At 46.2% G+C, this 27,462-nt stretch overlaps 1 protein-coding gene across 18 annotated transcripts in view; it reads left to right on the top strand.

The window, feature by feature from the left end:
• The window catches only part of PACS2 (phosphofurin acidic cluster sorting protein 2), an 84,042-nt gene that overhangs the window by 24,489 nt on the left and 32,091 nt on the right, over positions 1–27,462 (top strand). For 4 of the 18 annotated variants that reach the window (XM_054072673.1, XM_054072661.1, XM_054072665.1 and 1 more), the window contains 16 exons: positions 2,148–2,235; positions 5,391–5,480; positions 8,956–8,997; positions 9,189–9,314; positions 11,443–11,605; positions 12,678–12,751; positions 13,524–13,604; positions 16,080–16,139; positions 17,337–17,494; positions 19,531–19,621; positions 20,361–20,438; positions 21,184–21,305; positions 22,071–22,206; positions 22,933–23,037; positions 24,554–24,660; positions 25,384–25,538. In XM_054072673.1, the coding sequence (XP_053928648.1) occupies positions 2,148–2,235; positions 5,391–5,480; positions 8,956–8,997; positions 9,189–9,314; positions 11,443–11,605; positions 12,678–12,751; positions 13,524–13,604; positions 16,080–16,139; positions 17,337–17,494; positions 19,531–19,621; positions 20,361–20,438; positions 21,184–21,305; positions 22,071–22,206; positions 22,933–23,037; positions 24,554–24,660; positions 25,384–25,538 (1,676 nt within the window). Of the gene's footprint in view, positions 1–2,147; positions 2,236–5,390; positions 5,481–8,955; positions 9,058–9,188; positions 9,315–11,442; positions 11,606–12,677; positions 12,752–13,523; positions 13,605–16,079; positions 16,140–17,336; positions 17,495–19,530; positions 19,622–20,360; positions 20,439–21,183; positions 21,306–22,070; positions 22,207–22,932; positions 23,038–24,553; positions 24,661–25,383; positions 25,539–27,462 lie in introns of those variants that run through there. The other 14 variants (XM_054072663.1, XM_054072666.1, XM_054072678.1 and 11 more) reach the window with 11 other exon arrangements.

Below are 27,462 nucleotides of genomic sequence, written 5' to 3'. Positions count from 1 at the left end.
AAATGAGGGATTGAAGGAATGCCTGTTGGAGAACAGAACATTCTCCCTGTGCTCTTCTGTGCAAACACTATTGTTTCTTCCCATACCTTTTTCATCCTTGAGCTCCATCCTGGAGAGAAAAGGCCTTTGTTCCTTGCCTGTCAGTCGAGACAATGCCAGTGTGTTGTCCTACCTCTGTTCTCAGCACTTGACCACCCAAGCTCTGTGGGTTTTGGCAAGCTGAGCACAATTGTCCTCCAGCTACAGCATTACAAAAAATACAAATGGCATCACAGCCTCCTTCCTCCAGACCCAGGCCTGGCTGCTTCACCTCAGCTGCTGTTTGCCGCTGCTTGCTTTTTGTTTCAGGGTGCAGGGGGAAAGCTGGCGGCCTCTCCTGCACTCCAGGTTGAGGGATGTGGCTTCACCTGACTTCCAGTGCACAGGGACACGTCTGTAGATGAATGTGCTGGCTTCTGCTTTCCTGATTCTGCAGGTGCCTGCTTCTCTCTGGGGCAGGCTCTGGCTGTGAGTGAAAGCACAGTCGCTCTCCCCTGCACCAGCCCAGCCCAGCTGTTGTGCTCCTTCCTGCCCTCCCTCTACTGGCACTCAGCACATCCAGGCTCGCGCACTGTAGCACATCTGTCTTGCTGACACTGTACATGGCTGCTGGTGCTGTGAGAGAAGGCAACAGAGGCCCAAACAGATCCCACCCTTCCACTTTCTGTGTAATTTCTGTAGCATCTCTGGCTGTGCTACCTTCCAGTGCGATATCTGCAGAGTAGAGACCTTTTAGTTCTCTCTTTCTCTTGGCTGGTGGCAGGAACCAGTGCTTTGCAAATACAGGGGAGGGCAGATAGCATGCGCTGGGGTGGAGAAGAGACTGGCAAGGGCTGGTTTGGAGAGGTGCTTGAGTGAAGATCATAAGAGCTAAGACTGGCTCTTCCCTGTTCCAAGCCTTGCGGGTGAGGGCAGAGTTCAGGCACAGCCACAGGCGTTTCTGGATGAGGCAGGCTGTGGTTACTTCAACATCTGCCACTGCTTCTGTTGGGAAGTGCACCTAGTTGGATCCCTTCTGCAGTTTTGCACCCAGGCTGATTGCAATGCCTGAAGGCAAATACAACAAAGCCATGTTTCAGCTTCCCACTGTGGTGGAGAAGAAGGTGGTGGAGGTGCAAGTCACCCTTGCGGCCGTGGCCTGTAGTTCCAAGTGCAGCCAATGGCACTTGTGCTACTGCTTGCCAGGCCATGCACTGATATCCAGCATCAGCTCCTCTTCCCTTCCTATGTATTGCTGGTTTTGGCCCCTTCATGAACAGCCCTGATATTACACTTTACTTGGCACAAAGAGCTTTGCAGTGGGTTTCAGAGGAGCCCATGATGAAGGTTGGTAATGCGTCATGGCAGTAACAGTGCTGATATTGTGCGCCTGTTACCTCAGAGCCTTAACTCAGCTTCACCTAGTCCAAGCCTTCTGCCTTCCCAAGCTCCCTGTGCTGGAAGGCAGAAGTGTAAACAGCTTTAAGCAGAACAATGTAGCATTGCCTGAGTAAAGAATGTGATTTGCTTGCATATGCGTGGCATGTGAAGCTGGGGCCAGAGGGCACCACTTGAGCCCTCTCCTTCATACTTTTTTTTCTTTCCCATTAGAGATGCTTGGGCTACTTGCTAGCACTTTTGTTTGGGGGTGAGGAGGAGAATGTGTGGGTTGGCAGGAGGAGGTGGGAGTGAGATTTTTGGGAGCCAGGAGTCTGAAACTGAAAAAGCCAACAATGTAGAAAAACTTTGTAGACTAGTTTAAAATTAGACTGACCCAGTGCTTTTATATTGCTGGAATTTTACTCCTCTGACCCTAAAGCTTTTGGTCCGACTCAGAGCAAGAGTTCCCAGGCTGTGGTCAGTGGAATTCTGTGCTGTGAGGTGCTCTCACGTGGCCATCAGTCTGTATCAAAAAGATGTACGTCTTGTCCACCTCCTTGTCCTTGTGAAAGGCTGGAGAAATTCCACTTGAAAAGCTAGGGGAGCCTCACAAGTTTCTGCTCTTTGTCTGTATCAGTGTGTGGCTTGCGTCCAACACAAACTAGGATACTGCCGCATGTAAAAGCTGTTCAGAGCTTTTCCTTTTTCAGGCATGATTATAACTGTTTCTCTTCTGTTCCTGTTTGCAGGTTGTGCAGCTTGACATTAAAGAAACTGGTAGTCTTAAAGGAATTGGATAAGGAGCTTATTTCTGGGGTCATTGCTGTCAAAATGCAGGTAATTGCTGCTCAGTTCTGAGAATTAAATGTGGTGTTTGGCTAACAATACTGGCAGATGCCTAAACTGAGCTTCACTTGTACGTGAGGGTCTGTTGCAGCCATGGCTTCTTCCCAAGTACATAAGGGCACTCTGGATGTGTGGAAGGTCTCCTCTGTTCCTTCCCCCACGTTCCTACTGCATTTCACTGTTGTAAGCAAGGAATCTTTTTTGCTGAGAGCTCAGCATGAGCTTCTCTCTATGTGGAAATGCTCTTTACAGATCATATGCTCTCACATTTTCCTCAGCTGTCACTAAGCCCAAACCTAGTTCTGTCTTTAATGTGCTTCAGGTCACTGAATGCTGAACACCTTGGGTATTTAGTCCTGGTTTGCAGGGTCTGGAGTCTGGACCTTCCCCTGCTAACGGGTAGCTCTGCTGCGCAGTCCAAGTCATTTTGTAGCCAGGTGCTTGCCAGTGAATTTGTAGTGTTCCTGTACATTTTAATTTGTTTTCATAAAACACAGCTGTCATCCTAGGTAAATAACCCACTTCACAGCATATGTTTGTGCTGTTTGATTAAGGGCCGACATGTAGGTCACCCTGCCTGGAGGCAGGCTAGAAAGGAAGGAGGCTCAGTTCCACAGTGTGTCATCAGTTCAGTTCATGTGCTCCCACCACTGCAAACGCTGGAGTACATGATGAGTAAAAGCCTAGCAGACCTATAAGTAGAAAAATACCATTAACAATACTGAAAAGCAACTGCATTTCAAATAAAGAACCAGGCAAACCGCTGCAGAGAGGCAATTGTGTCAAAGCACACAAAATTGAGCTTGGAAGGTGAAATCACGAGGGCTCTATGGTGTAAGAACATGCAGCTGAGGATTTAACAGGCATCTCTCATCTTTGTGAGCCGTCCAGCTGGGGTAAAAATGTCTCCTTTTGTTGGAGCGGGTTCATGCGCCCAAGGCAGGGAGCAGCCTCACACACCTGGATGCGTGAGAACCTGAGAAGAAGCACAGATGTGGGTGCCCTGGCTGTCAGATACTGCATATCAGGACTGATGGCTTTCCATATGTTTGCACTCCTAGATAAGGGGTGCATCGCTGTAAGAGCCTGAGGCTTGCCAGTGAATGATCTATGCCCAGAGCACGTCAGACTTGGGTTGTATGATGCCATAGCTTTTACTTAAGCAAAATCTTTTCCTGACTGCTTACACTTGTTGTGGGTGAAAGCTTGCTGCAGACCTGCGTGTCCAAAGAGGCCTTCTTGTCTGCTATGGGTACATGTTGTGATCTGCCTTGCTGCATTAATTCAGATGTTGGAAACTGAGCAGTTCTGCAGCCCTTTCTACACCAGGGCAGATCCCTGAAGAACTGGAAGGCAGAAAAACTTGCCCTGTTTGGGTGCTCATCTGCCAAATCCCAGGCTGCAACTTGCACCCCCAGGCCATACTTATTTTGTCCTTGATATGTCCATCCAGTTGGCCTAGTGGTGACAGCACCTGGAATGAACAGTGTCCCAGCATGCTTCACCTTGGATGTCCCTTGTGCTGGGTCAGCACCCATATTTCCTTGTTACTTGCTATTTGATGGTGGGTCAGTAGCACTGCAGCTGTCTCAGATGCAGTCAGATTTGATGCCCTGTTAATAAGTTCTTTTACAGCTTGCAGGTTATGATGCTGATGCTAATAAGCTCTTTCAGGAACACTTAATTTTGCAGGTACTCAGGTTTCTGATATGGCTGTTGTTTGAGATGAGTGATACTGGATCATGAAATAAATATAAGATCTCTGTCAAATGACGCTGCCTTTGTATTACAAGAAAGATGTCAGGCACTGGAGTACTTCCAGAAGGGCGTGACTGAATTCAGACCTAATGAAAGCAGCTCATCTGCATTTCCCATGTCTCCTTGCAGCCTCCTGAACAGTGATGCTCAAAGAGTTGTCAACTGTATTACCTGAGCTGTTTCTCTGTTTATCTGCGTCAGTCTTTTAAAAGCAGCTATATTTGGTCTTCCATTAGATTTTGAGTTGCATAACAAATAAAGTGAGATTGCTGCTATTAGGAGCTTTGCAGCAGAGGAACAGATGCTGCTGTTGCCAGCAGCAAGGATAGCTGTGCTTTACTTGCACACATGCTGCTTTTCCGGGGGTGGGAGGGAGGCACTTTCCCCACCCTGCTTTCGTGTCTATCTTCTCATCCACTGGAGCTTAGGCACCACAACTTTTCCACAGAGGAGCAGGCACTGTGTTGGGCAGGAGCCTGAGGCACCTCTGCAAGTCACAGCATTCACTGGCTGTCTGGAAGGAAGGGATGTAAACAGATCTCTGCTTCTCTCTTGTCTCGGGATGTTACTTGAGGCTGATGTAGGCAGACTGCATTTTCCTTTGGATATAACTGGAAGTGCTTTTTTGAGAGCTACAATTATGTGTTTCTGGGAGAGTGGCCTGTCTGGACAAAGCCAGATCTGCAGCCTCAGCAGAACACTGAGCCACGGACCTCTGAAAGTTGCCACTGTGTTTGAACAGTGCAGAAGGATTTGCTAGGCAGCGCTCTGTTGTGCTCTCCTGCTAGTTTTCCCTGAAATTAAATGCTAGCACAGTAAATAGCCTGGTAACTCTATTGGTATACAGCAGCCCAAACACAGCATAGGTTTGGAGTTGCCCTGTAGCACTATTAGGCCTCCAGACCCCACTTTTTTATAACCTCAGCTACTTGCAGCTGTTTAAACAGGTTAAAATCTACCTTTACTCAGGGAGCGTGCATGCACAGAAAGGAAAGATCAGGCAGTTATGGCTAGTGCTGGAGATTGAAGCATGATGCTGTAGCCTCCAAACGCATGAGATGGTGAGCCTAGTACCTTACTGGCTGAAGTGACAATACCACACTTAAACTTGAGGGGTGGGAGTTGACTCAGCTTTTGAATGCTGGGTTTTGGCAGAACAAAAGCTGCTTTGTTGCAGTTAGGGATAGTAAATATGGCCAAATCTTTATCAGTCAAATATCTCCCTTTCATCTCATTAATATTTCACAGAAGTGCAAGGACAGACTCATCCATTCATGTTCTCTGTGGCAGTCCCTGACAGTGTTTCCTGGTTTCCAGTAAACAGGGCTGGGTGGGATGTAAGGGCTGGCTTCTGAGGAATTCACCCTGTGGATATTGTTTCTGTACAGGGCTCCAAGCGCATCCTGCGGTCTCATGAGATTGTGTTGCCCCCGAGTGGACATGTGGAGACAGAGCTTGCACTGACCTTCTCACTGCAGGTGAGGTGGGATGTGGCCCTGGGGCATGTGTGTTTGCAGGTGGAGATCCTGATAGGGCTGCCAGAGGTGCTTGTTCTTAAGGCAGCCTGAGCCATTTCTGAGGAGCTATTGGAACTCTTTTGGCTTATCTGTGGGCAGTCAGCTGTGGGGAATTTCAGCAAAAATGGACCATATTCTTCCAGGATCTGGAGTGAGGGAAGCCCACTGGGAAAGCTGCCATATAAACCCATGGAATTGTTCTTAGGGCCAACCCTGCATCATGGAAAGATGATCTCTAATCCTGACTTGTCTGGGGGGAACAGGCAGGTTAGGCACTAGCTGCAATTTCTGTCCTTAGTGCAACAACAGAAATTTGGCTGAATTGCCTCTTGGCATTGAAGGCCTGGAGTAGGGTGCTGGTTCCTTGTTGTGCATCCTGTGTTGGGAGCCCAGGAACATGAGGTCTTTAATACAGGCTGTCCTTTTCACGTTATGGCTGTGGCAGGAGCTGGAGCAGAGCAAGATGGCTCTTCTTAGCCTTTTATTGCCTTCCTTGTGAGTGCATTGGAGGCTGTCAGCCCTAGGCGGGTGGCATGGAGCATCACGCTGACTGAAGGCAGTAGTAGGAGTGGGACAGGTGAACGTCTGATTTGGAGCTGCCCTGGGAGTCACCATTTGCAGGAGCAGTAGAGCAGTTACTCTTGGCTCTAGAGTAACAGGAGTAGTTGGGAGCTGGAACGACTGTATTCTATTGGTTCCTCTTTTCCTTTTTGGAATTTATTTGGAATATGTTTTTTTTTTTCTGGAAGTCAGAGCAATACCTATAACTTGATTTCCCATGAAGGGGACTGGGAATTGAGCCAGAATAGGGGGAAGAGATGCCTGTGACACTAGCCTTCAGAAGAGGTGAAGAAGCTTAATGTAGAGATCTGTTGCTAGGCCACAAAGTAAAAGCATGCATGCCACAGCACAAGAAGGTCGCGGTGTGTTGCAGCAGCCAGTATCTCCATATTGCACTGTCAACTCTTCAAACTGTATGCCTTGCTCTGTGTGCACTCAAACAGTCTGAATTTGCAACCCCTTGTATCTTCCTAGTCACTGCCTTCTCTGCTGCTCCTCCTGGATGAAACTCTCGTCCCTCGCCCAAAGCATTTCCTTGTCAGCCCTGGTCTAGGAAGGTGATGGGGCAGGTTGGCAGAATAGTGAGCAGCCCATTGAGTCTGGCAGGCCTCTGCTTAAACAGAAGGGAGGAGATTCCTGTTGCTCTGTTTTGCTGCTGGGGTAAGACTGGAGTTAGTGATGTGCCTGATCCTGTTTCTTATTGCCAGCTGGGGCTGGACCAGCAGCAGCAGCTTTCTGGCAGGTGAGCTGGAGTGGCTGCTTCTCCTGGCCCTCTGTGGGTTTCACAGGATCAAGTGAAATTCCCCAGATATGCCAAGCACAACATTGCAGCTCTCCGGAGCGCTTAATTCTTGGTTTGATTTAATAAACCTTTTCAGATGGAAGGAATTACATCACCAGGACTTGAGAAAGTATGTCTTGCCCTCACACTTGCTCTTCTGGTGTATGTGATGGCCCCTCTTCTTACCCCTCACTTTGGAGTGCTTGGTGCTTCTTTTGGAAGTCTTGTTTTCAGATGTTTTGAGCCAAATTGTTTTCCACTTCAATCCCTGTCATGGACTGATGATTACTGAAAAGTTTGGTCAAAGCCATTCTGCAGCATCCTTAAGCCATGGCTGGAGTTAAAAAGAACTTGTCTTTGCAGTGAAAATGGCTTGGCTTTCCTTCTGGAGGCCCTGGCTTCTAATGAAGGAGTTGGGCGGCCTGAGTCTCTTCGTACCTTTCTTATATTATCTTTGTGATTGCTCATCAGAGGTGGCCAGGCACACACCTTTGAAAACCAGAAACTCACACGTGTATGGACTTCAACTGTGCGGTTTAATCCCTGAAGACTCTACATGTTGAAATTGGGCTGGTCTGGGACCAAGCATGACTTTGGACTTGATTTACGAGCTCTACTTAAGCAGCCCTGGTGTGGCCCAAGTGCCTTGAGCTGAGAGCAAGGAATCCCTGTGCCTTGCTGCTTTTCCAATACGTGGAAGGGTCACAGAGATAGGGAGATGGTAGATTTGAGTGCAGAAGGTGTCTCTGGCTTCTTGAGCTCCTCCTGTCACTTCTCTCCAGTAACTTTCTTCCATCCTTGTTTAGGGATGTTGCAGGTCTGTAAAGTCACAGGCTCCATTTTTGTCTGGATGCAGGTACGTTTTGAGGTTGTCTTTTAATTACATGGGCTGCTGTTCTCTTTTCTGCAGAGCTGTTTAATTGTGCAATCCACAGTAGATCTCTCCCTTGCAGGGCAATCGGTTAATTAGTATTCTGCTTGTTTGTGTGGCCACTGCTCCCAGCTCTCTGTGTAGCAGCCAGGCTTGCTCTGGACTGCAAATTAATATCTTAGGGTCTCTGGCACTCAGCATTTGTGTTTATCAAACCTCTTGATGTGAAGTAACTTTCACAATGTCCCAAGGGAAGAGAAAAAAAAAAATGTAGCTCTTGCCTGCTAAAGAAGTGTCCTTTACTCAGGAATTTCCTGTTTGAGATCTCTGCAGTTAGGTTCTCTTGTCAGGTTGCTTAGTACTATGTATTTTGTCTACTTGGAGCATGTGTCCCATTCACCTCTCTTCTGAGGATGGACTTGCCTACCTGCTCAGGTGGCTGCTTGTGTCTTTTCTTGAAGATAGCTCTTCCACTGCACAGCTGCCTCCTCGCACTGCACAGCTGCCTCCTCGCACGGCTGGTGAGCTGGGCCCCGGGGACTGTCAGTGCTCTGATAGGCAGCCTAGCAGAAAGTAGGGCCTGACTGCAGTAACACTGCACAGGTGAGCAGGGCGGGCTGAGATAGCATGGTCAGCCCCACTCTTTCCCTCATAGCCTCTGCTTGACCTCAGAGCCTCTCTGTTCTTGGGAAGTTTTCTGTCGGGGATATAAACAGATATATTTTCTTATATGGAGGAGAATTTGTCTTTGCAACATAACCTGGCGGTAGGACAGGATTTTTCTTGACTTTACTTAAAATACAACCATTTTGAGCAATAGAAGTTTGATCATTTTAATGCTGGAAAACATTGACAGTTGCAAGAGCTGCGTGCCTGGAGGAGACGATATCGTCCTGGAGAGAATCGCTGTGTGATCATGTAGGTCTCTGTGCTTTAGAAAAAGAGGCATCAGCAAATCCTTGGCCTCTTTGTAGCTGTGCCTCTCTCCACTTGCCATTCAGAGCATGATGGGCTTTTAAATGTGCGCAGTAGAGGGTCAAACACTGAGAAGTCTGTGCGCTGGAAGGAAGGCTGTGTCCTGCTGAGTGTGTGGGGATCCGCAGCTGTCCCTGCCACTGCCCACTGGTTGTGCAGGAAAAGCATCTCCTGGAGGCTGCTCGTCTTTCTGGAACTGGATTTGGACTCAGTCTTTCCCTAACTGAACAGCTTCTCTGTGTCCCCAGGTTGTGCTTTGTGTGTTTGGCTGTGGAAGTGAAAGCCAAGAGGTGAGGCATTTGGGCTGACATGAAGGCGTCCTTGGGATAGTGAAGGATTGTCCACTGAGTGTGAGTTAGCTGTGAGCACTTGTAAAAGCCCTAGGTTAATCCCTAGGAATGGAGTTTACTTAAGAAGCGGGCAGCTTGGGAGATAATGTTGAGAGATGTAATAAACTTTTCCAATGTGTTTCCAACCACAGTACCCTCACTTCTTGAAGAGAGAAGGCAACAAGCTTCAGATCATGCTGCAGCGGCGGAAGCGGTACAAGAACCGAACAATTTTAGGCTACAAGACTCTGGCTGTGGGGTCTATCAACATGGCTGAGGTAAGCAACGTTTGGCATGATCTCTATTTACAGAGGCAGACATTTTCCCTTTCCCTTTGCTTTAAATACCACATTGTCACTTTGCTCATTGAGATGTGCTTGGGGCAACTTCATATAGCTGTCTTAATCACTGCAATCAGTATTCACAGGGCAGTATTTTAAACAGATTTTACTACTGAGTAATGATATTTTATAAGGCTTATTACCTTAGGAGTGTTTTAATGGTGTTTTTGGGTGGGTTTTTTTAAGGGTTAGAGGGTCCAGATTGTTTCATTTAAAAACAGTGCTGTCCTGTTTGCCTTCAGGACACTTGAGCATAAGTTTAAAACTAGTAGGTATTCTATGATGCTTTCTGGAAGGAATGGTAGAAGTTGCAGTGTGGTTGAATTAATGCATGTGCTTGTTTCAGGTCTGTCTTAAATCTAGAATGTTTTGTTATTGCATGTGTACAAAGCAAGCCAGTGTCACTTGGGCAAGCCTTCCAAGCCTAAGAAATGTTCAAGTTAAAGCAAGGTTTGCTGTGCTTCTCTGTGGGGCACTGTATGAGAGTTTAGGATCAAGTAGTTTCTATAATTTTGCTTGGAATACTCTTTGGAATTTTTATTTCCTGGTTGGTAATTTAGGTGGATTTCTATTCATGAGTCTCAAATAATAAAGTTTCCAGTTTTACATGTGAAAATTAATGCTAGAATCAAGTACAGATTAATTATTCACTAAGGGTTTCTGAATGGCTTAGCTCCGTGCTTCATTATTTCCTGCCCTGTTTAATCTCTGCTCTTTCTGTTTGAGTATTTAGAGATGGGCTTAGCAGAAGCAAGTTCAGCTTAACACCAGTATTCTTCAGACTGCATTCTGTCAACAAACCATTTCCATCCAAAATAAGCTAATGTGCTGTGATATTACTATATTAAATAATTCATTATAAAGACCACTCCTTTTGTGTGAGTTCAGCTTCCCTTAGACAGGCAGTATGTGGTGAACTCCTCGTCTGAAATTGCCAGATCCCAGTTTGTGGTATTGTGGCTGACATTTTTCCTGTACTGTGTTTGATTTGCTTAAAAGCAAGAAATTAAATACTGCTGTAAGGCAGAAAATGTGTGCCCATTAATTAGACCCATCGGGGAACTTCTTAGCTTTGGGCCTTTGCTGCTGCTTAAGGTTAGAAGATCAGACATTCAGAAAGTCACAGTGTTAGGAAGGAGATGCTCTCCAGCTCATCTGCAATATTTCTGAAATGGAAGACTTCAGGAAAAAAGAATAAAATACAACCTCCCCCCTCCTCTTTGCAGTTTTCAGTACAATGACCCCTAAACAGCACTGATGTTTCTTAAAAAAAACATGTTCTCTTGGCTGTTGAAGTGAAGCAATTAATTGGAGTTGAGTAGGAGCAGAGTTAAAGAGCAGGGGGATGTTGTTCCTTGTCAGCTCAGGTAAAGCCCTGTGAAGAGCTCCTGAAACAGCCTGGTGTGTATAGAAAGCTGAGGTGCAGGTGTGGGGAGGTGCTTTCTGGCTCCTGTGAGGCAAGAGAAGGTAAGTTATGTTCTGAGGAGGGCCTTGTGAGCTGCAAGTAGCAAAAGAAGGTGGAATCCACACCAGCTTGTCCCATTGTCTTGTTTTCTGTGACCCACTGCTTCATTATCCTCAGGTGGACAACTCTGAGATTCAGGTCCCAGCTCCCCACAGCAGGGATTTTTTGATTCAGGAAGCTCTTTCAAACTGTATCGTGCCAAGAATTTTTGCCTTTACTGGGTCTTCTGCTGGGCTCTAACAAAAAATTGATTTTCTTAGTTAAGTGTGCAGAAGGTTGGTAATTTGATAATTCAGATCAGTACTGTGCCATGGAAGCAAGCACAGTAACAAGGTAACAAAGAGTTGTGCTTCAAGGATGAGCTAATCAACTGTCAAGCTCAGAGTTCTTTCTTTCCTTTCATCTGTCTCTTCCATTAGTAGTCAAAATCTCAGCCAGCATTCTGTAGTGCCTGCAAGCGGCTCCTGCAGGGTGTTGGTTTGCTTGTGTGCTTGGAGATGTGGAGTAACTCTGTGAACATAAATAACTCTTGTAGTATGCAAATGGTGCAAGCTTAGATGTGTTTAAATGCAGACTTGTACTGCTTAATTTCTGTCCTAGGTCATGCAGCACCCGACAGAAGGTGGCCGGGTCCTGAGCCTTTTCAGCAACATCAAAGAGACTGCAGTGAAGGTGGCAGAAATCTGGATCTTCTCCTTGTCAAGTCAGCCAATTGACCACGAAGATAGCACTATGCAGGCCAGCCAGAAAATCAAGTCTACAGGTACGAGTACAACCATGTCCTCTGAGGACCAGTGTCTTCCTGAACTAGCAGGAGGGAACCCCCCCCTCCCCCTGGGCTTATATACTTCCTTGGGAAGAAGGCTAAGATCTGGTTTGCATAAGTTGCTGTGTAACTGATGTGTTGTCTGTAACTGATTAATGCAAAGAAAACTCACTTTGCCAACTTGTTGCTGCGTGAGCAGGGAGTGTGACAGGAGTGGGGGATTGAATTGTCAAGACTTCTCCTGCATATCACACCAGGTCTGAGTGAGCCATCTGGCAGGAATTAGCTGTGTTCTCGATAACACTCTTCCAGCATTACTGGTGGATGTGCTGAGAACCCGGAGCTTCTCACCAAGCTGACAACGTTGTATTCAGGAGATTCATGTTTAAGCTACTCATCCAACTTCTTCTTCCTTTGAGTATTCTGCAGTAAATCTCGGTAACCTGGATGAGACCTGCAAACCTACAATATGTGTTGCTGTGGCCTGGTTTTATGCCTGTAAGTCGATGGAGTTGTGTGCCATATAGGGAAATCATTGGGTTTCTACTTGTGAAACTGTTTATGTGGTACCAGCCTTCTGCTCACTGCTAGAAGAGGCACCTGTTGAAGGTAGTGCACACAGGTGCTTGTGTTGTTGCCCGAAGCCAGGCAGCTCACCGGAATTCATTTCAATAAAGGCTTCAGACTCTCCTGTCATGTCTGTCATGCTCCGTTAAGCCAGTTATGCCCATATTAGAGGAAAATGTAATTTCCCTTGTGGAGGAACCTCTTTACTTGCTGCTGTCTGCTAGGTGGCTCCATCCAGGTTAAAAGGAGATGTTTCAAGGAGCCTTACTTGTGTGCTGGTCCTTCCTTCCCATTAGATGTGTTTGTCCTTGTTCCTTGCCTCCAGGCAGTTCCTATCTCTCTAGTTCTAGCACAGACAGGAAATAAACTAGCAGACATCTCCTTCTATGCCTCCTTTCTGGATTTGTATCTGTTAGTTGGCCTTCTCTGCTCCTGAGATGAGACTTTCTACTCACCTTAAAGGAGTTTCACAGGATCTTTCCCCTCTTTCCTTCCCTTTCAGACAACTATTCCGAGGAAGAGTACGAGAGCTTCTCTTCTGAGCAGGAGGCCAGTGATGATGCCGTACAGGGCCAGGTACTGTTTAGGGCATGGCTTCTCCCTGTGAGAGCTTCAACAGAGCATGTAACACTCAGCTCATGCTTGAAACTAAAAGCCTGTTTCTTAGCTAAGCCATGACAGTGTGAGACTGTCACCAAATGTTTAGCTGCAGTGGCAGAAGGCCCACGCACTAACCTATTTCTTCCATCATGCTGTGATTTATCTGTTCACGTGTTTGGACTTGAGCTCCTTTTAAACATTAAAACATTAGCATCCTTGTGTGTTTTTCTGCTTAACAGTCAAGGCATCAGTTGATTGCTTCTGTAATGCTGATTGGATTCAAAGAGCCCAACTAGATCCACATCTGTAATTAAAGGGCCAGTGGGGTCTAAGCAGTCTTTAATCTTTAATACCTTCTGCAAAATAGGTCCTTTCAGAGAGCCTTGTTGCTAGATGGGTGACGCCTTCCAGTTTGGGTCCTGTTTGCCCTCAGATTCTAGCATCACCTGCCTTCCACCTCTTTGAGGGTACTGAGAGAGGAATCCACCAAAATGTGGGGCTGTGACTGTCCTTGTTCCTTGAATGTAGAACTAGGGCTGGTTTGCTTTTCCAGTCTGTTATTCCTGGTTCTCTGCAGACCTGGTTCACTTTCTTTTCCCTCTGCTATCACAGCTGCAGTTAAGGCAAGTGCTGAAAGCCTGGAAGACAGAGCAGCAGGTTCATCTTCACGGAGGGAACATGTTTAGCACTTGAATGCTCGTGTGTCCCCAAATCACAAAGGTAACACAGGAATCTTCTTTCTGTTCAGGATTTGGATGATGATGAGTACGAGCTGGGGAAGCCCAAGAAGCAGCGGAGATCGATAGTAAGAACGACGTCCATAACCAGGGTCGGTGAAAATCGGTTTTACTAACACTGATGGGGTTTGGCCAGGATGTGCGATGCATGTGGCTTGTGGGATCAGCAGTACTAGATGTGCTTGCCCAGCAGAGAGCCTGGAGGGCATGGTCAGAGCATGTGAAGAGCTATCAAGGCAGCCAGTTAAGGGAGCGGGACTGTCTGAGCTGTGTATATGGCAGTCTTGAGTGTCCTTTGACTGCAAGGTTAAGGAGCTCCAAAAATCGTCTAAGTGTATGAAATTCCATCTCCATGAGGAAGCCAGTGCAGCGCCCATGCTCGTGTAAGTCCTGAAGGTAGCCTTAAGTGAAAGGAAACTCAGAGGAGATCTTATAGCGACTTTCCAGTACCTGAAAGGGGCCTACAGGAAAGCTGGAGAGGGGCTGTTCATAAAGGCTTGTGGGGATAGGACCAGGGGAACGGGTATAAACTGGAGAGGGGCAGATTTAGACTAGACATTAGGAAGAATTTCTTCACTATGAGAGTGGTGAGACACTGGCATAGTGTTTTTGTTCTGTCTGAGAGAGGCTAGTGGGAAGGTTTCAGAATGAAGTTCAGTAGCTCAGTCAGGGGCTGGAGCTTAACAGATAAACCTGAGGCGGTGCATGTGGTGCTGAAGCAAAAGTAGCTGGATATTGAAAGCTTTGACAAGTCACATGCAGCTATCCACCCTCTCACAGCAAGCATGCATATGCCTGCAAAGCTGCATTTCTCTGTGGAGCCGACTTGTGCCTGACTGCGCCATAATGCAGCTTTCTGCTTACATGAGTGGTTGTGCACATCTATGATGACAATAACTAGGAATCAGCATGGGGTAGCTTTCTTTTGGACTGAGGAGCAAGTTTGGAGATCATTGTACCTCCTGTGGGGCCGTTTCTGAAATCCCTGATTTGATAAGGTCTGAAATAAACCCTACTTTGACCTGAACCTGTCACTAGAAAGTTCCTCTCTCTGAGACCAGGAGCATGCCAGTTCATATCCTCTGTGTCCTCAGTGTTGTTTTCAAGAGGCAGTGACCAGCCAGGACAAAATACACCACTTAGTTACTAAGCAAGGAACCTCCTCATAGTAAGAATATTTTTCTAGTCCTGACCTCTGAACTGATGCAGAATCTCCAGTGTGTGGGACTGGTGCAAAGCTGGGTTTGGTGCTGCCAGCTGAGTTAACTTCAGCCCAGCTCCAAAACAGGCCTGTTTCTGGCAACAGTTGAACCTTTTGGGCCAGCAGATAGCTCTTGCTCTGTCACTGTAGCTAAGTGCCTGCATGTGTCCTCCCTCCGCAGACTGCTGTGCTGCTCCAGAGTAGTCTGCCTGACAGACAGTCTTGCTTGGCATCCTGAGCCAGGGAACAGCCTCGCAAGTGCGTTGGGGACAGTAATACAGCAATATTTGGAGAGTCTTGTCTGAGGCCTGGTGGCTTTATTTCTCCTTAACTTCAGCTGTCTCAAAAGTGGTGCAGCCACAGGATTTGGTTTCAGAGGTGAAGGGCTAGGTTTGGAGTGTAGGGCAGTGTGAACTGTCTGAGGACAGCTGCACTTAATAAGAGCTCATGTGATACACAGGAGAGCCAGCAAATGAGCAGCCTCTTCACCTAAGAATGACCTGGTACCAGCCATTTTCTTCTCCCCTTCCTCCTGATACAGGGATGCCACCTCAAATGCTCTGTAGCAGCACTTGTGCTTGGGCCCTTCTCAGCTTCCTTTTTTTCGGAGTCAATGAAAAAAATGACCAACAAGTGTCAATGACAGACAGAGAAGGACTGGGCAGTTCATCGCGCATCTCAGCTGTTTGGCCTTGCAAGAGAGAGATTGCTCTTGGAGCAAGTAAACTCAAAGGAAGCGCAGCAGTTTGGCCTGTGTTGTTTTGGACTTGGTGCCTGCTGTGTCCAGGATCTGGGGGTGTCGGACTCGGAAAGCATTTTTCTGGTAGGCAAGTGCTAAGGACAAGCCCCATAGCTTTTCTGTAGTGCTGCTGATGAAATAATTGAGCCTGCCAGGGTGGACTGCAAGCTCCTGGAAGAGCAGTGCTCTGTTGGTAGAAACCACATTTGTACTTTGGGTCAGCGGGTAGGTGCTTGTGTCAGCTCACCCTTGTTAAGGATCAGAAAAGTTGACTGTCAAGTGTTTGCCGGAAATATATCAAACAGGTACAGGAGGCGATCTGGCAGATAATTCATTATCTGCTGTGTGTCCAACTGCAAGTGATGTGCCATCCATCAGGGGCAGAAGATTTACAGTGCTTGCTGGAGTGGGACATTACTTGCTGTAATGCAGAGAAGAAAGTATCATAGGTGTGGAAAAGCTAGTTTCAGCGTAAGAACAGGAGAGACTTGGTTTGTCGTGCCAGGAGTTGTTTGATTTGAAGCAGCAGCAAGAGCACCAGTGTCAGCCATGTCTGGGCTTCTTGCGGACTGGGAGAAAACAGCTCACTTAATGCTTTACTTATGTAAAAGTGTTTTTGACTTGCAGCAACAAAACTTCAAACAGAAGGTTGTGGCATTGCTGAAAAGGTTTAAAGTGTCTGATGAGGTAAGTAATTCACTCTGTAAGCCTTCCAATCTCGTGTGCTGCCCTCTGATTGGAGCATCTCACTTTAGTTTTCAGAAGCACTCTGCCATTTTCCCTAGTTCCCTTAATTTTGTTTTCAAGTCTGCAGTGACCATGACCTTTCCTAATGCCCTGGCCTTGCTTGGAGGCTTGAGGGCCAACTTGAAAATCTTACCAGACATTTTCTAGATTGAGTTTTATCAAAAGCAGATTTTGACTGTTTTGAAATTATCTTTGACCCCTTCAAAAGGCAAGTAGTCTACAGTGCATATTGCTTGTGAAGTTAAATCCCAGCCTGTCTGATCATCTTACCAGAACAGCCAGGCAAGACATGAAGAACTTGGATAGGGAACACAGATCCACGAGAGAATGATCTATCTGGTCAGAGCTGAAAATTAAAGAGATCCAGAACCCAAGAAACCCATGTAACATTTAAAGTCTAATATAAAACCAGTTATCATCTCAATTGGCTGTATGGCTGTGTGCTGGTTTTGTGGCTTGTGGGATGAGTAACTCTTCATGCTTCCTTATGCTTCCAAACAGTCCTGCTAGCTTTGCTGTTCTTCCCAAGTTAGCTCAGCAGAGTCAGCACCCATAGCTGAGCTCTGAGCCAGGTGAGCTGCTGCTTTTCTGCAGCTGCCATTGAAAAAGCAAACTCTGAACTGCACTCAGCTGCCTGCTCACTCTGGTGTAGATGTGAAGCAGCCTGTGAAAGTTGTGTGAGAGATACCTGCTCTGTTTGGCTTTGCATGTGGGTGGCAGCTGATCCTTTCCCAGGTTTCAGGCACCTTCTGTGGACATTTCTGCCTGCTTGGATGTTACGTTGCGAGTTGTCATGGCAACTTCAGTTGTTCTGAGAAAACTGGGACTATACTAGGGACCTCTTTGAAGCTTTATTTATAGAATGGGGTTGAGTAATGGACATAATCTACAGTTAATAGCTTGTTCGTGGGTGCTTAGTCCAATAGGTGACTCCTGCTAACCTGATGCTGACAAACTTGACCCAAAACAAGCCCTTGTTATATGTTTAATGTTTCTGTTGGATATAGTATCCTTGCACTAGGAATTGAATCTTCCTGTGCAGATTGGTGTGCTGCAGTCCTCAGGGGAGCTCAGGTGATGTGGGATCAGTCTGGCTCCTGGTGGAGTCATCAGTGCTGTCTTTTGTCCTGTGTGTAGGTTCTGGATTCAGAGCAGGACCCAGCAGAGCATGTTCCAGAGGTGGAGGAGGACTTGGACCTTCTGTATGACACGCTGGATATAGAGAACCCCAGTGACAGTGGGCCAGAAATGGAGGATGATGACAGTGTCCTGAGCACTCCAAAGCCAAAGTTGAAGTAAGTGTGGGGTGGCTATGCTGAGCCAGAGAGCCCATGTGCAGTATCACCACAGATTAGATGTTTCTATTACCACCCCTCCATCCTGTTTTTTCCCCTCTTAACCTGGTGTTGGAGCGCTAGTGTGTATTGTTACAAGGTGAGTGACTGCTTGTGAGCTGGGGACAGTGGGGGAATGATGTGTCTGATTATCCTCCAGTCTTGTTTCTTCCTTGTTCCCTTTGCAGATATTCTGCCTGCACTGCAGGCACAGGAGCACCGGGTTTAAGAATTACTGACAGGCAGGCAGTAGAATTGCATTGTATGTGGCTGTTTTGAAGAGGTGGTAGAAACAGGTAGAAACATCCTGTGCTAAGGCAGGAAATGTGCTTGGAAGCTGCAGAAGTAAAGGCAGGGTGGACAAGGCAGACTGTGTCTTTTTGGAAAAGCTGATAACACCTTGTGTGGAGAGTCTTTGCAGGGATTAGACAAGCAGAACTGCAGGACACAACGGTGTTGTTCAGGGCCTGAAAGGAGTGACTGCAGCACACATGGATACAAGCCTGTTCTGAACTGGGTTGTATGGGAACTGATATGTGGGCATTCACAGCACTGAGGAGAAGAGCCTGGAATTGCTAGCTCAAGGTCTCAAGCAGATGCAGAACCCTGAGCTATCAGAGCTGTGTCGTGTCCCTGCTGAATAATGACTGAAAACATGAGGCTGTTTGAGCCGCATTCATGCTTCTGACTGTCGTGTGGTTGTGTGCTCAGGCCTTCAGTTTTGTAACAAGCAAAGTCTACCACTGCAGTTAGTCAGTACAGTGTCTGTTAAATGCCAGCTAATTACCATGTGTAATATCCTAATTAATGTAGAATAATCTAATTGGGGTAAGAAATTAGGTTGAGTTTGGAGTGATTTGTTCCCTATCAGTGAGCCAGAAATTGTCATGGATAGACTGGGGCAGCAGTAGTAAGGGTTGTGGCTGGTGGCTTATAAAAGCATATGGAACTTGACCCAATATATTGCCAGTTGGTAATGTATCCCCTACCTTGAAGGGATTTGAAAGTAGATGTGTTGTGGTAAGCTGCTGTTTTGAAACAAGCCAAAATGTTGTACTGTACACACTTGAGAGCCAAAGAGCAAACTGTTCTGGGGTATGTGATTGCTGGAATGAGAACTTATTATGTCTGGTCCTGGGGAGACACTGTGGTTTGCTGTGTCCAGTTCTTGTGTTTGTGTCTTGAAAGGAATGTGATAAATGCTGATGCTTGTACGTGGGGTTTTTCCCACAAAAAAACCTTAATTTCTTACATTGTAATTGAGTGTGGTAGCCTGGTGTGGTGAGCTGCCTTTTTACGTGGAAATGCAATCTGATTGTATGCAGTACCTTATCTTACTGAGCAAATGTGTAATTGGATCCTAGGCCTGGCAGCCAGATCCAGATATGCATGTTGGCACCAAGAATCACTTTCCCACGGGAGCAGAGCATTGGTGGGGGCAGTAAGTAACTCTACTTGCTGCGTTTCAGTCAAGAGCTAGACCCTGTCCGGAATGGCATGGAGTTCAGTCACCACTTGCAAAGCTGAAACAAGAATTGCAGTGTGAAACTTTGCATCTGGTGCTTGGTATAGTGTGGACATGACTACTTGTATGTGTGAATGTGCATTCTGTTCTGCTAGGGAAAAATGCTGGACCCATGTGCCCACCCTGGATTCTATGGAAACAAAAGCTGCTGTTTGTGTAGTGCGAGTGCATGTAGGCATTCCTAGCAAGGGCTTTATAGATCTAGTATGCTGTGTGACAGGTGACTGTTGGATCCATTAGACAGAGATCGGTCACTCGGCATCAGGGCTAAACATGGCTCCTGGACATTCTGTCTTCTCTTGGTGTCCTGGAAACCTCCCCCTCCTTTCAAAATCTGCCTATGGATTTACCATAACCACTGACGAGCAGTAAGACATGCTGGGAACAGTCATGGTGCTTTGCTGTGAACGTGGTGAATTTTATCCATTAGTGGTTTTGATCATAATAAGCTGTTTTTACTTTCCTTGTTCAGACCTTATTTTGAAGGACTGTCACACTCCAGCTCTCAGACAGAAATTGGTAGCATCCACAGCATCAGGAGCCAGAGAGAGCCATCAAGCCCTGTAAGTCATGTTTCAATATTTATCTTATCTGCAGGTAACATAGCAGCCTCAAGGTCTCCTCTGCCCATCTTACATTCGCTTTGAAATTAAAGCACTTTAGCCTGCCGTGTTTGGCCTTGACATCTGCATGGTCTCTTTGTGTGTGTAAATTAGAGTACCCTCTCTGACCTTCTTCAAAGACTTGGATGCAGAGATATGAATTTTCTGCTAAGATAACATTTATTAGCTTTCTGACGGGGGACAAAGGTGTTAGTTTTTTTAAAGTAACTATAGAATTAACTCAAGGGGACATCTTCAGGCTCTGTACTGCATGCTCGCTAAGGGTGTGAATAGCTCCAATTCCAATGTACTTGCAATGACTGTCAGGGTGGGAGATGTTAGCTGGGAGTTTTAGGGGCTCTTTGGCACTGTTTGGAGGAAGCTTTACCTTACTGTTTTCATGGAGGCTGGGAATGAATGCTAGGGGCACCTTGTGGATGGGCACATCAGGCACAGAGAGTATCAGCCCTATCGGGGAGCACTTCCTTGACTCTGCTGTGCATTGTGCATCAGCTGCTGCTTTGCCACATCCTACACTAATGAGTTCAGTCCTAGTGTGACCGGGAAGCACCTCCTGGTCATCCTGCAGAGCTCTGCAATGTTTAAATGCAGAATTGTCTTTAGAGCAGCCTGATCCCAGAGAGTGTGGCTGCAAACTGTGCTGGTGCCATACTTCCTAATGATTTTTTTTTCTCTCAAGCAGGTGGAAGTGCCTGAAAAGACAAAGAGTCTTGGAACCAAACATGCAGGCGACAGTATTTCTGACACTGTCACTTACGTAAGTTGAAAATGCACTTGTTAAATTTCCTCCTGGCAGTTTGGGTGTCTGCTGTGAACAGTCTTCTGTGGCATGTGAATATCCACCCATATGGAACACAGCTTACATAGGTAACATTAGCTGTGGTGAAGATACAGATGAGCTCTCCTGACCTTAGCTGTTGGAGGTTTTTGTCTTTGAGCCTTTTGAAATTAAATGCTTTATGTGGCCTTCTGCTTTAACAACCTTTCTCCTGGTTTGAGGAAGGTTGGCTGAAAGTGTGCATCTGTGCATGTGTATCATCCTGAAAAGTATTCTCAGGCTGTTCCATTTTATCAGACAGAAGTACTACTTCAAACTGAATTGGCAGAAGTCAAGCTGATCCTTGGGTGAAAATCCCAAAGCTGAAGTTACCCTACTGGGGATGGGCAGTTTATAACATGCCTACCATGCCTTTCTCTCTCCACTAGTTCATTTGGTAAGCTGAATGAATCTGCATTCAGGAGAAGACGTCCCTGGCTTTGAGCTGGGAGGGTGCCTACTCCAAATACATATCTGAGCACCTTTCCTGCTTCCAGCTCTCTTGTGAGGCAGAGCTGGGACTGGTAGCCTCAGATAGCCAGTGCTGGCAGTGAAAGCATGTCTGGGAGAGTCAGGGTGAATATGCCTCAGCCAGAGCTGAGCTGGGGCACCTCCTGCCAGCCCTTGTGGTAGTGAGACAGAGGAGGGTTTGTTCATGGTTAGTCTGTTCCCTGTGGTTTTGCAGGAGTCCAACCAGCAAGCTGAAGTCCATGAAGCTGAACTTCCCACACCAGATGTGTTTGTTGAGAAGCTCCCACCCAGTGGAAAGATCACTAAGACAGAGTCTCTCATCATTCCACCCACCAGGTAGAGTGGTGACACAGCATTGCACCTGCTGTAGGGCTGCTTGGGAAGTCGTGGACAGCTTGCTAGCATTTACTCAGAATGGCCTTAAGCTGCTGACTGCAAGAAGACACTCCTTGTGTTCTGGCACTAAAGTGATGGGTCTTGAGCACTTGATAAATGCTCTGAACCCTGAAACATTGCTCTGAGGTTGCTCCTGTCTCCTGTGTTGTATTTGCTCCATGTCCAAGGAAGTTTTTATATAACTCTGGAGCTTGTTGCTCAAAGATACTATTGCTAAGTCAATGCTTCATGCAGGTTTTGCCCTTAAAGGTGGTTGGCAAGTCTAACTTCTGTCCTGTTAAAGCTTCTCAAATAGGGTAGTGAATATGGGCTTCAGCAGCCCCACTCTGTAGTTTTTCCAGTCGTTTGCAAGAAATGTCTTTTTTTTTTTTTAAGAGGTATTTCTGTGCCACTTTCGGATGTGTGACTGCAGTTTGCATGGCTGGATCCTCTTATGCTGGTGCAGCTATAGTGGGGTGGTGATGCGGGTCTTAGCGTGGGCTATGGAAGTCTGCCTGGGATTCTGGGGAATGTGCTCTGTAGCTGAACTGTGTGCTTCGCACTATCAGAAGCAAAATTAGCAGGTGTCAAGCTCTCTCAGATCTGTGTGCACAATTCCCTAGTGCCTCCATTCACATTGTTGAGGTTTCCATACTGGATGATCTGGGATTTGTAGGATTTATCTCAGATGCAAGCCATCTCTGGAATGCAAGTACATCTCTCTAGCAGGTCTGAAGGGAAGCAGACAGGACGTCGGGGAAGGAGCACGTCTCTGAAGGAGAGGCAGCCGGTGAGGCCGCAGAATGAGAGAGCAAACAGTCTGGACAATGAACGCTCTCCGGACACCCGGCACCACTTACAGGTGTGAAAAAGATTGCTGTTTCTCCACCCCTCATAGTATTTTCGCTTCTCTAACTGTCTTCTGTGGTCCGTTTCCTTCTGGTCTAAGTGCTGTCCCTGCTGGAAAGGAGTTGGGCACAGTGCCTTCAGGAAGGAGAGGGAATTTGTCTTGTCTGATACTGTATCTTCCATCCAGGCTGCTGAGGTTTGCCAGCTTGTTTCTTTGTCAGCCTGCCATAAACTGAAAATGCTGGAACAGATTGTGATGATAAGAAATGAATAGAGATGTGTTGAGAAATTACTCCTTTGAAATAAGGCAAATTGCTAGGGATTACCAAAGGGAACCGCCTTTTGCAGAGCATGTGTGCCACGCTTTTGTTAGTTGTGGAACTCACTTGATTCCCCCTCTTTGAAAGGAGATTGTTCCTGGCTTCTGTGAATCCAAAATTCCTTGGGATGCTTCTGGTTGGTATGAACTGATGTAAGTAAAAGTGCTTGGCAGGAGTACTGGCTGACAAAGCTAAGGAGACTCATGTGGAGGAGCCTGCAGAATGCTGCAGTATTGAAGAAGCTGCTAAGTGTCAGTCCTGGCAGCCAGCGTGGCTGCTAGCATACATTTGCTGCTGGGGTGACCGAGCACTGGCCAACTGTGCACAGATACCCCTTGAGAACTGCAAGAGCTGGAGCTGGTGGTTTGACAATTAGAGCTGATATCTCCTCCTTTTCTCTTCTGTGTCTTTATTTCCAGATCCCCAGGAAAACGGTGTATGACCAGCTAAATCACATCCTGGTTTCTGACGACCAGCTGCCAGAAAACATTATTCTTGTCAATACTTCTGACTGGCAAGGCCAGGTAAAGGCAGGAAACGTTACCTGAAGCACAGTTCTCCTTCACTGTTCCTCCTCAGGAATGGACAGGCCTTGAGCTCTGCTGGTAACCAAGTAGGTTCTTCTGCTTGGTTGGAAGAACAGTGGTGGTGTATGGGGGCCTGGCAGTATAGTGAGTGTTCAGTGCCTACAAACTGGATTTTGTTTGACCAGGAGATGCTGTGGATCTCATAAAGCTTTGCCACCTGAGTCTTTCCACATAGGTTTTATCTCTTCTACGAAATGCCATCCCTTCTGGTTAGCAGCGTATTGGGAATGGCTCGATCCTTACACTCAAGAGCCTACTTCTCAGCTGTGGTAGGCTGGAACGAAGGAAGCAAGGAGGACTGGCCTGTGGTTTAGGCTGACATTTCTAGGCACAGGTGATGAGCACAGAACAAAATATTTCAGGTCAACTCTGTTGCCTTGCACACATGCTTATGATTCCTGACCGTAGGTATGTCATCCCATCTTTTCTGAGTGATAACTGTGTTAAGGAGATCACTGAGCAGTGCTTGCTTATGCTAACAATTTGGGGTGCTTTGTTATGGATTTAGCACAAATTTTGCTCCTCTGGGAACCTTAGTCTGAGAAAGCCATAGAAATATATATATGGAAGAGGACGAATAGACATGCTGGGTGACTGTCACCTGTAGAACTTGTGCCAGGCTTCTCGCCTTGTATTGTCTGGTTTGGCTCTTGGCTTCTGGAAGAACTAGGGCCTCGATGTCTGAGAGTGCAAAAATACCAGCTGAGCCACTGGTTCCAGTTTCTCTGTATTTGGAAGACAGAGAAATGCCTTCTAAGGATGGACAGAAAGTATTGTAGATTGTTTTCCAGTAGTTTTAGCAGCTTGTGTCTGTAGTATCAGAAGACAAAGGTAGCACTAGCTGGGGTATATAGGTTAGTGGTACAGAATTTGGAAGTGAGAGGTGATTGCTGAGTCTTATCAATATTACGTCCACGTATACCAGAAGTGTGTGTTGACTTGTTCCTTGTTAGCTGCATGGAGGGGAAACAGTTTGTCATGAGGAACATTTGTGTTAGTAGCACCCTTCCCTTTTTCTACTCCTTGAGAGTGGGCAGAACATTGCATTTACTTAAGCCCTTTTGAGATTGGAGAGATGCAACTGTAGTTCTAGAAGCAGGCAAGAAGAGAGCAGCTGCTCTTACCTGGTGCAGTCTGCTAGGTGAATGGTCTTCTGCCACTGCCCTGCTCTCTGTGGCCATAAAAACCTTGCTGTTCTAGAGCTGTCGTTGTGATATCTTGTCTGTAGTGTTGATGTTTGCCAAGAAGATGCAATGTTTCCATTTCTTAGAGCTTTCCTTGGGCTGATGCACAAGGACGAAGTATTTGGGAAACAGCCATATCACTTGCAGCTCGGACATGGGGAGAGTGCCCATGCTTTGTGAGAGAATACCTGCAAGTCTGGGGAGGAAGGTTGTCTTGTGACAAAGTGTACCAAAAAGGGGGACTATAAAATGTTCTATTCTCTCCTCAGTACCTGTCGGATGTCTTGCAAAAGCATACCTTGCCAGTGGTCTGCACATGCTCCTCGGCTGATATTCAGGCAGCTTTCAGCACTATTGTCTCCAGGATACAAAGATAGTAAGTTCTTACCTTGCTTGTGTTGTTTGTTGAGTCAGCCCTAAAAGCTCCTCAGCTCCTGTTCCCTAGTGCCCAGGGAGTTTTCCAACCAATAGCTGAAAAACACTTCTCCTTCTGATACTTCTTCCCAGTCTGCTCTCCTGAAGTCAGAGTTGTGTGGCTCTTTGGCACTTGCCAGCCTTGCAAAGTTGCTGCTGTTGGACCATGTTGGGGGGCGATACAGGTCTCCTTTCATTGACCTCAGTGATTTTAAAAGACTATGCTTTGGAGGCTGTCTCATGGGTCAGATCTAATACCCAGTAAAGCATGCAAAGCTAATAGGTAGGTTTTTAAATAGATTTGCTCCCCGTCCCTGGTAATTCCCAGATCATTTCCTCATATGCTTAAGGCATTCCCTTGATACCTGCTGAGGGCTGTGGGTCACCCGAGTGCGCTCCCTGACACAGTGGTTAGTTGTAATATGTCTGAACTCCAATAGTTGAGTCCAGCTGTTTAGATTATCAAAATGTGTGAATGGAGGAGCAAGGAGACCAGTTAAGAAAGTACTGAACAATGTTGCAATTTGTTGATAATGTTTTGAGCTGCTGATAATCACTGTGATATTGCCTTGAGTACTGAACGAGCTCTCTTCTGCTGTGGGTATTTTTAACCATTTTTTTCAGTTGTTCTGAAGTAACTGCTTGGAAGCACAATTATGAATATCTTTCCTCTTTTCCTGTCTAGCTGTAACTGCAATTCACAACCTCCAAACCCAATTAAAATTGCAGTGGCTGGAGCCCAGAATTACCTCAGTGCTGTATTGAGGCTCTTTGTAGACCAGCTGTCTCATAAAACCCCGGACTGGCTCAGCTACATGAGATTTTTGATCATCCCGCTAGGTAAATAAGGAACAATTTTTCTTCATAGAAAGGTGGACGGGTTAAATGAAATTTGTTCCCTCAGGGGAAGCTGTCCGGGAAGCTTTGGCTGGGTGTACGACCGTTAAATGAGGCAAATATTGTTCTGTTGTAGTATAGTCCAATGCTTGTCTTGCTGCTCCTGTGTGAGTGAATGTTGTCTTTACATTCTTGATACCAAAGTCTGCTTGTAAATCTTTCATTTGAAGCGAGGGTTTGAGTTCTCCCTCCCCCTACAGGGAGGTTCTTAGATTTTTTTTTTTTTTTTTTTTTTTTTTTTTTTTTTTTTTTTTTTTACTATAGTGCAATGAATGCATAGAATAATGTTCTGGCAGCCCTTTCCCTGGCTGAAATCTAAAATTCCTTGGGCACCATGTTTCCCAAAGTGACAACTGTTCTGGCCTCCCTGAGGCTGACACAGATGTTTATGGAGGAGGGGGAATGAAAATCTGTTAAAGGCCCTGAAACTGCTGAGTGTTTAAATTATTCAAATGATGTATCTTTTGACCTTTCCTCAGTTCTCCTCTGTCTTTCCCTCAGTTTTCCAGCACCCTATCGCTGCTTTTCCAGCAGCTCAACAAGCCTGCCTGGCTGGAAGTTACGCAGCTTGGATCGCTTGTGTTGGGGGAAGTAGAGAGGACTGATAAGGTTGGGGTAGTGATGCAGTCACAAACTGGAGGAATGTTATTGTGGAGAGGGCTGAGAAGCCCACCAGTCACTGATGCTTGTGGGCTGGGGCACCTGGGCAACATTGGTGTTGCAAAGGTGTGATGCCAGAATCCTATCCAGAACAAGTTTTGGTTTGTAGGCAACAGAAAACTACTTCTTGGTATTTGTGCCATTTTCCAGGTTTGGGACCACCTGATAGCAGTTGCTGTAGGATTCAGAAGCTGCTGCCCAGCCCCATGAATAGTGAGGTGATGCTGTCAATTCAGTGGTGGAGTTTGCAGAGTTCCAATGGAAAAAGTAGAGGCAAACAGCTGGATCATTCTGTAAGGAAGGCATTTAGTTTCCAAGTGATTGACTTGAAGAGGAGAGAGAGCCCTTTAGAGGATTAAACCAAAAAATTTCTGTGCTTTGAATCAGAGTCTGTGTGACTGGGGACTGGATCCTCCCATGCTGACTGTCTCCTGGCCTCGGAAGAAGACTTTTCTGTCCTGCAGTCTTAATGATCTGAAAATATTCTCTCTCTGAAAGGGAAACAAAAGACTTAACTAGTGTGGTTTTCAGTTGGCTTTTTAATCTTAGTTCTTTCTTTGGTAATTAAAAAACAAACAAACAACTAAACTCAAGCAAACAGTAAAGCACTGTGATAACAGAACTGCTTCAGAACTGTGTATGCTTTTTAAAATGTACTTTAAATATAGAAACTTCCTAACAGGGTCTTTCTCAGAGAATTCTGTAGTACTTCCTGATCGGATCAAGTGCTTATTTCTAGCCAGCTTTCTGGCAGTTCATTAAAGTGATTGCGGAGCAACTTCTCTTTTCTAACAATAGAAAAAGCACCGAAGACAGGATAGTGACCATGCCATAAACATCTTTAGGGAAAAGACTCTCTGCTGTTAGCAGCACCTTTGAAGGAGAAATGGTGGAATTTTTTCTAAGATGGTTTTACCTTCTTAGTCCACAACTACATGCTGTATGTTGACTCTTCTTTGACAGAAGAGTCAACGTACAGAGGTTTGTGAATGATGGTAAATGCTTCGTGTCTGTCAGCATCCAGACTGGGAGATTCAGTCTTGTGTCATACTCCTGATTCTTTGGCGGAAAGACTCCTTTGTTGTCCAAACTTGTGTATAAACTGAAAAGGGGCAAATAAAATAGAAGAAAGGTTGGGGGTTGTTTTGGCTGTATAGAGTTTGTTAGCATTTTATTTAGCTCTCATGCATAGAACTTCTTGGGAGAC

The sequence above is a fragment of the Cuculus canorus genome, chromosome 8 (genome assembly GCF_017976375.1).
Source record: "Cuculus canorus isolate bCucCan1 chromosome 8, bCucCan1.pri, whole genome shotgun sequence".
In the NCBI taxonomy this organism is placed as follows: Eukaryota; Metazoa; Chordata; class Aves; order Cuculiformes; family Cuculidae; genus Cuculus; species Cuculus canorus.
The sequence above is the reverse complement of the archived record's forward strand: the minus strand, read 5'-3'. Positions and strand labels throughout refer to the sequence as shown.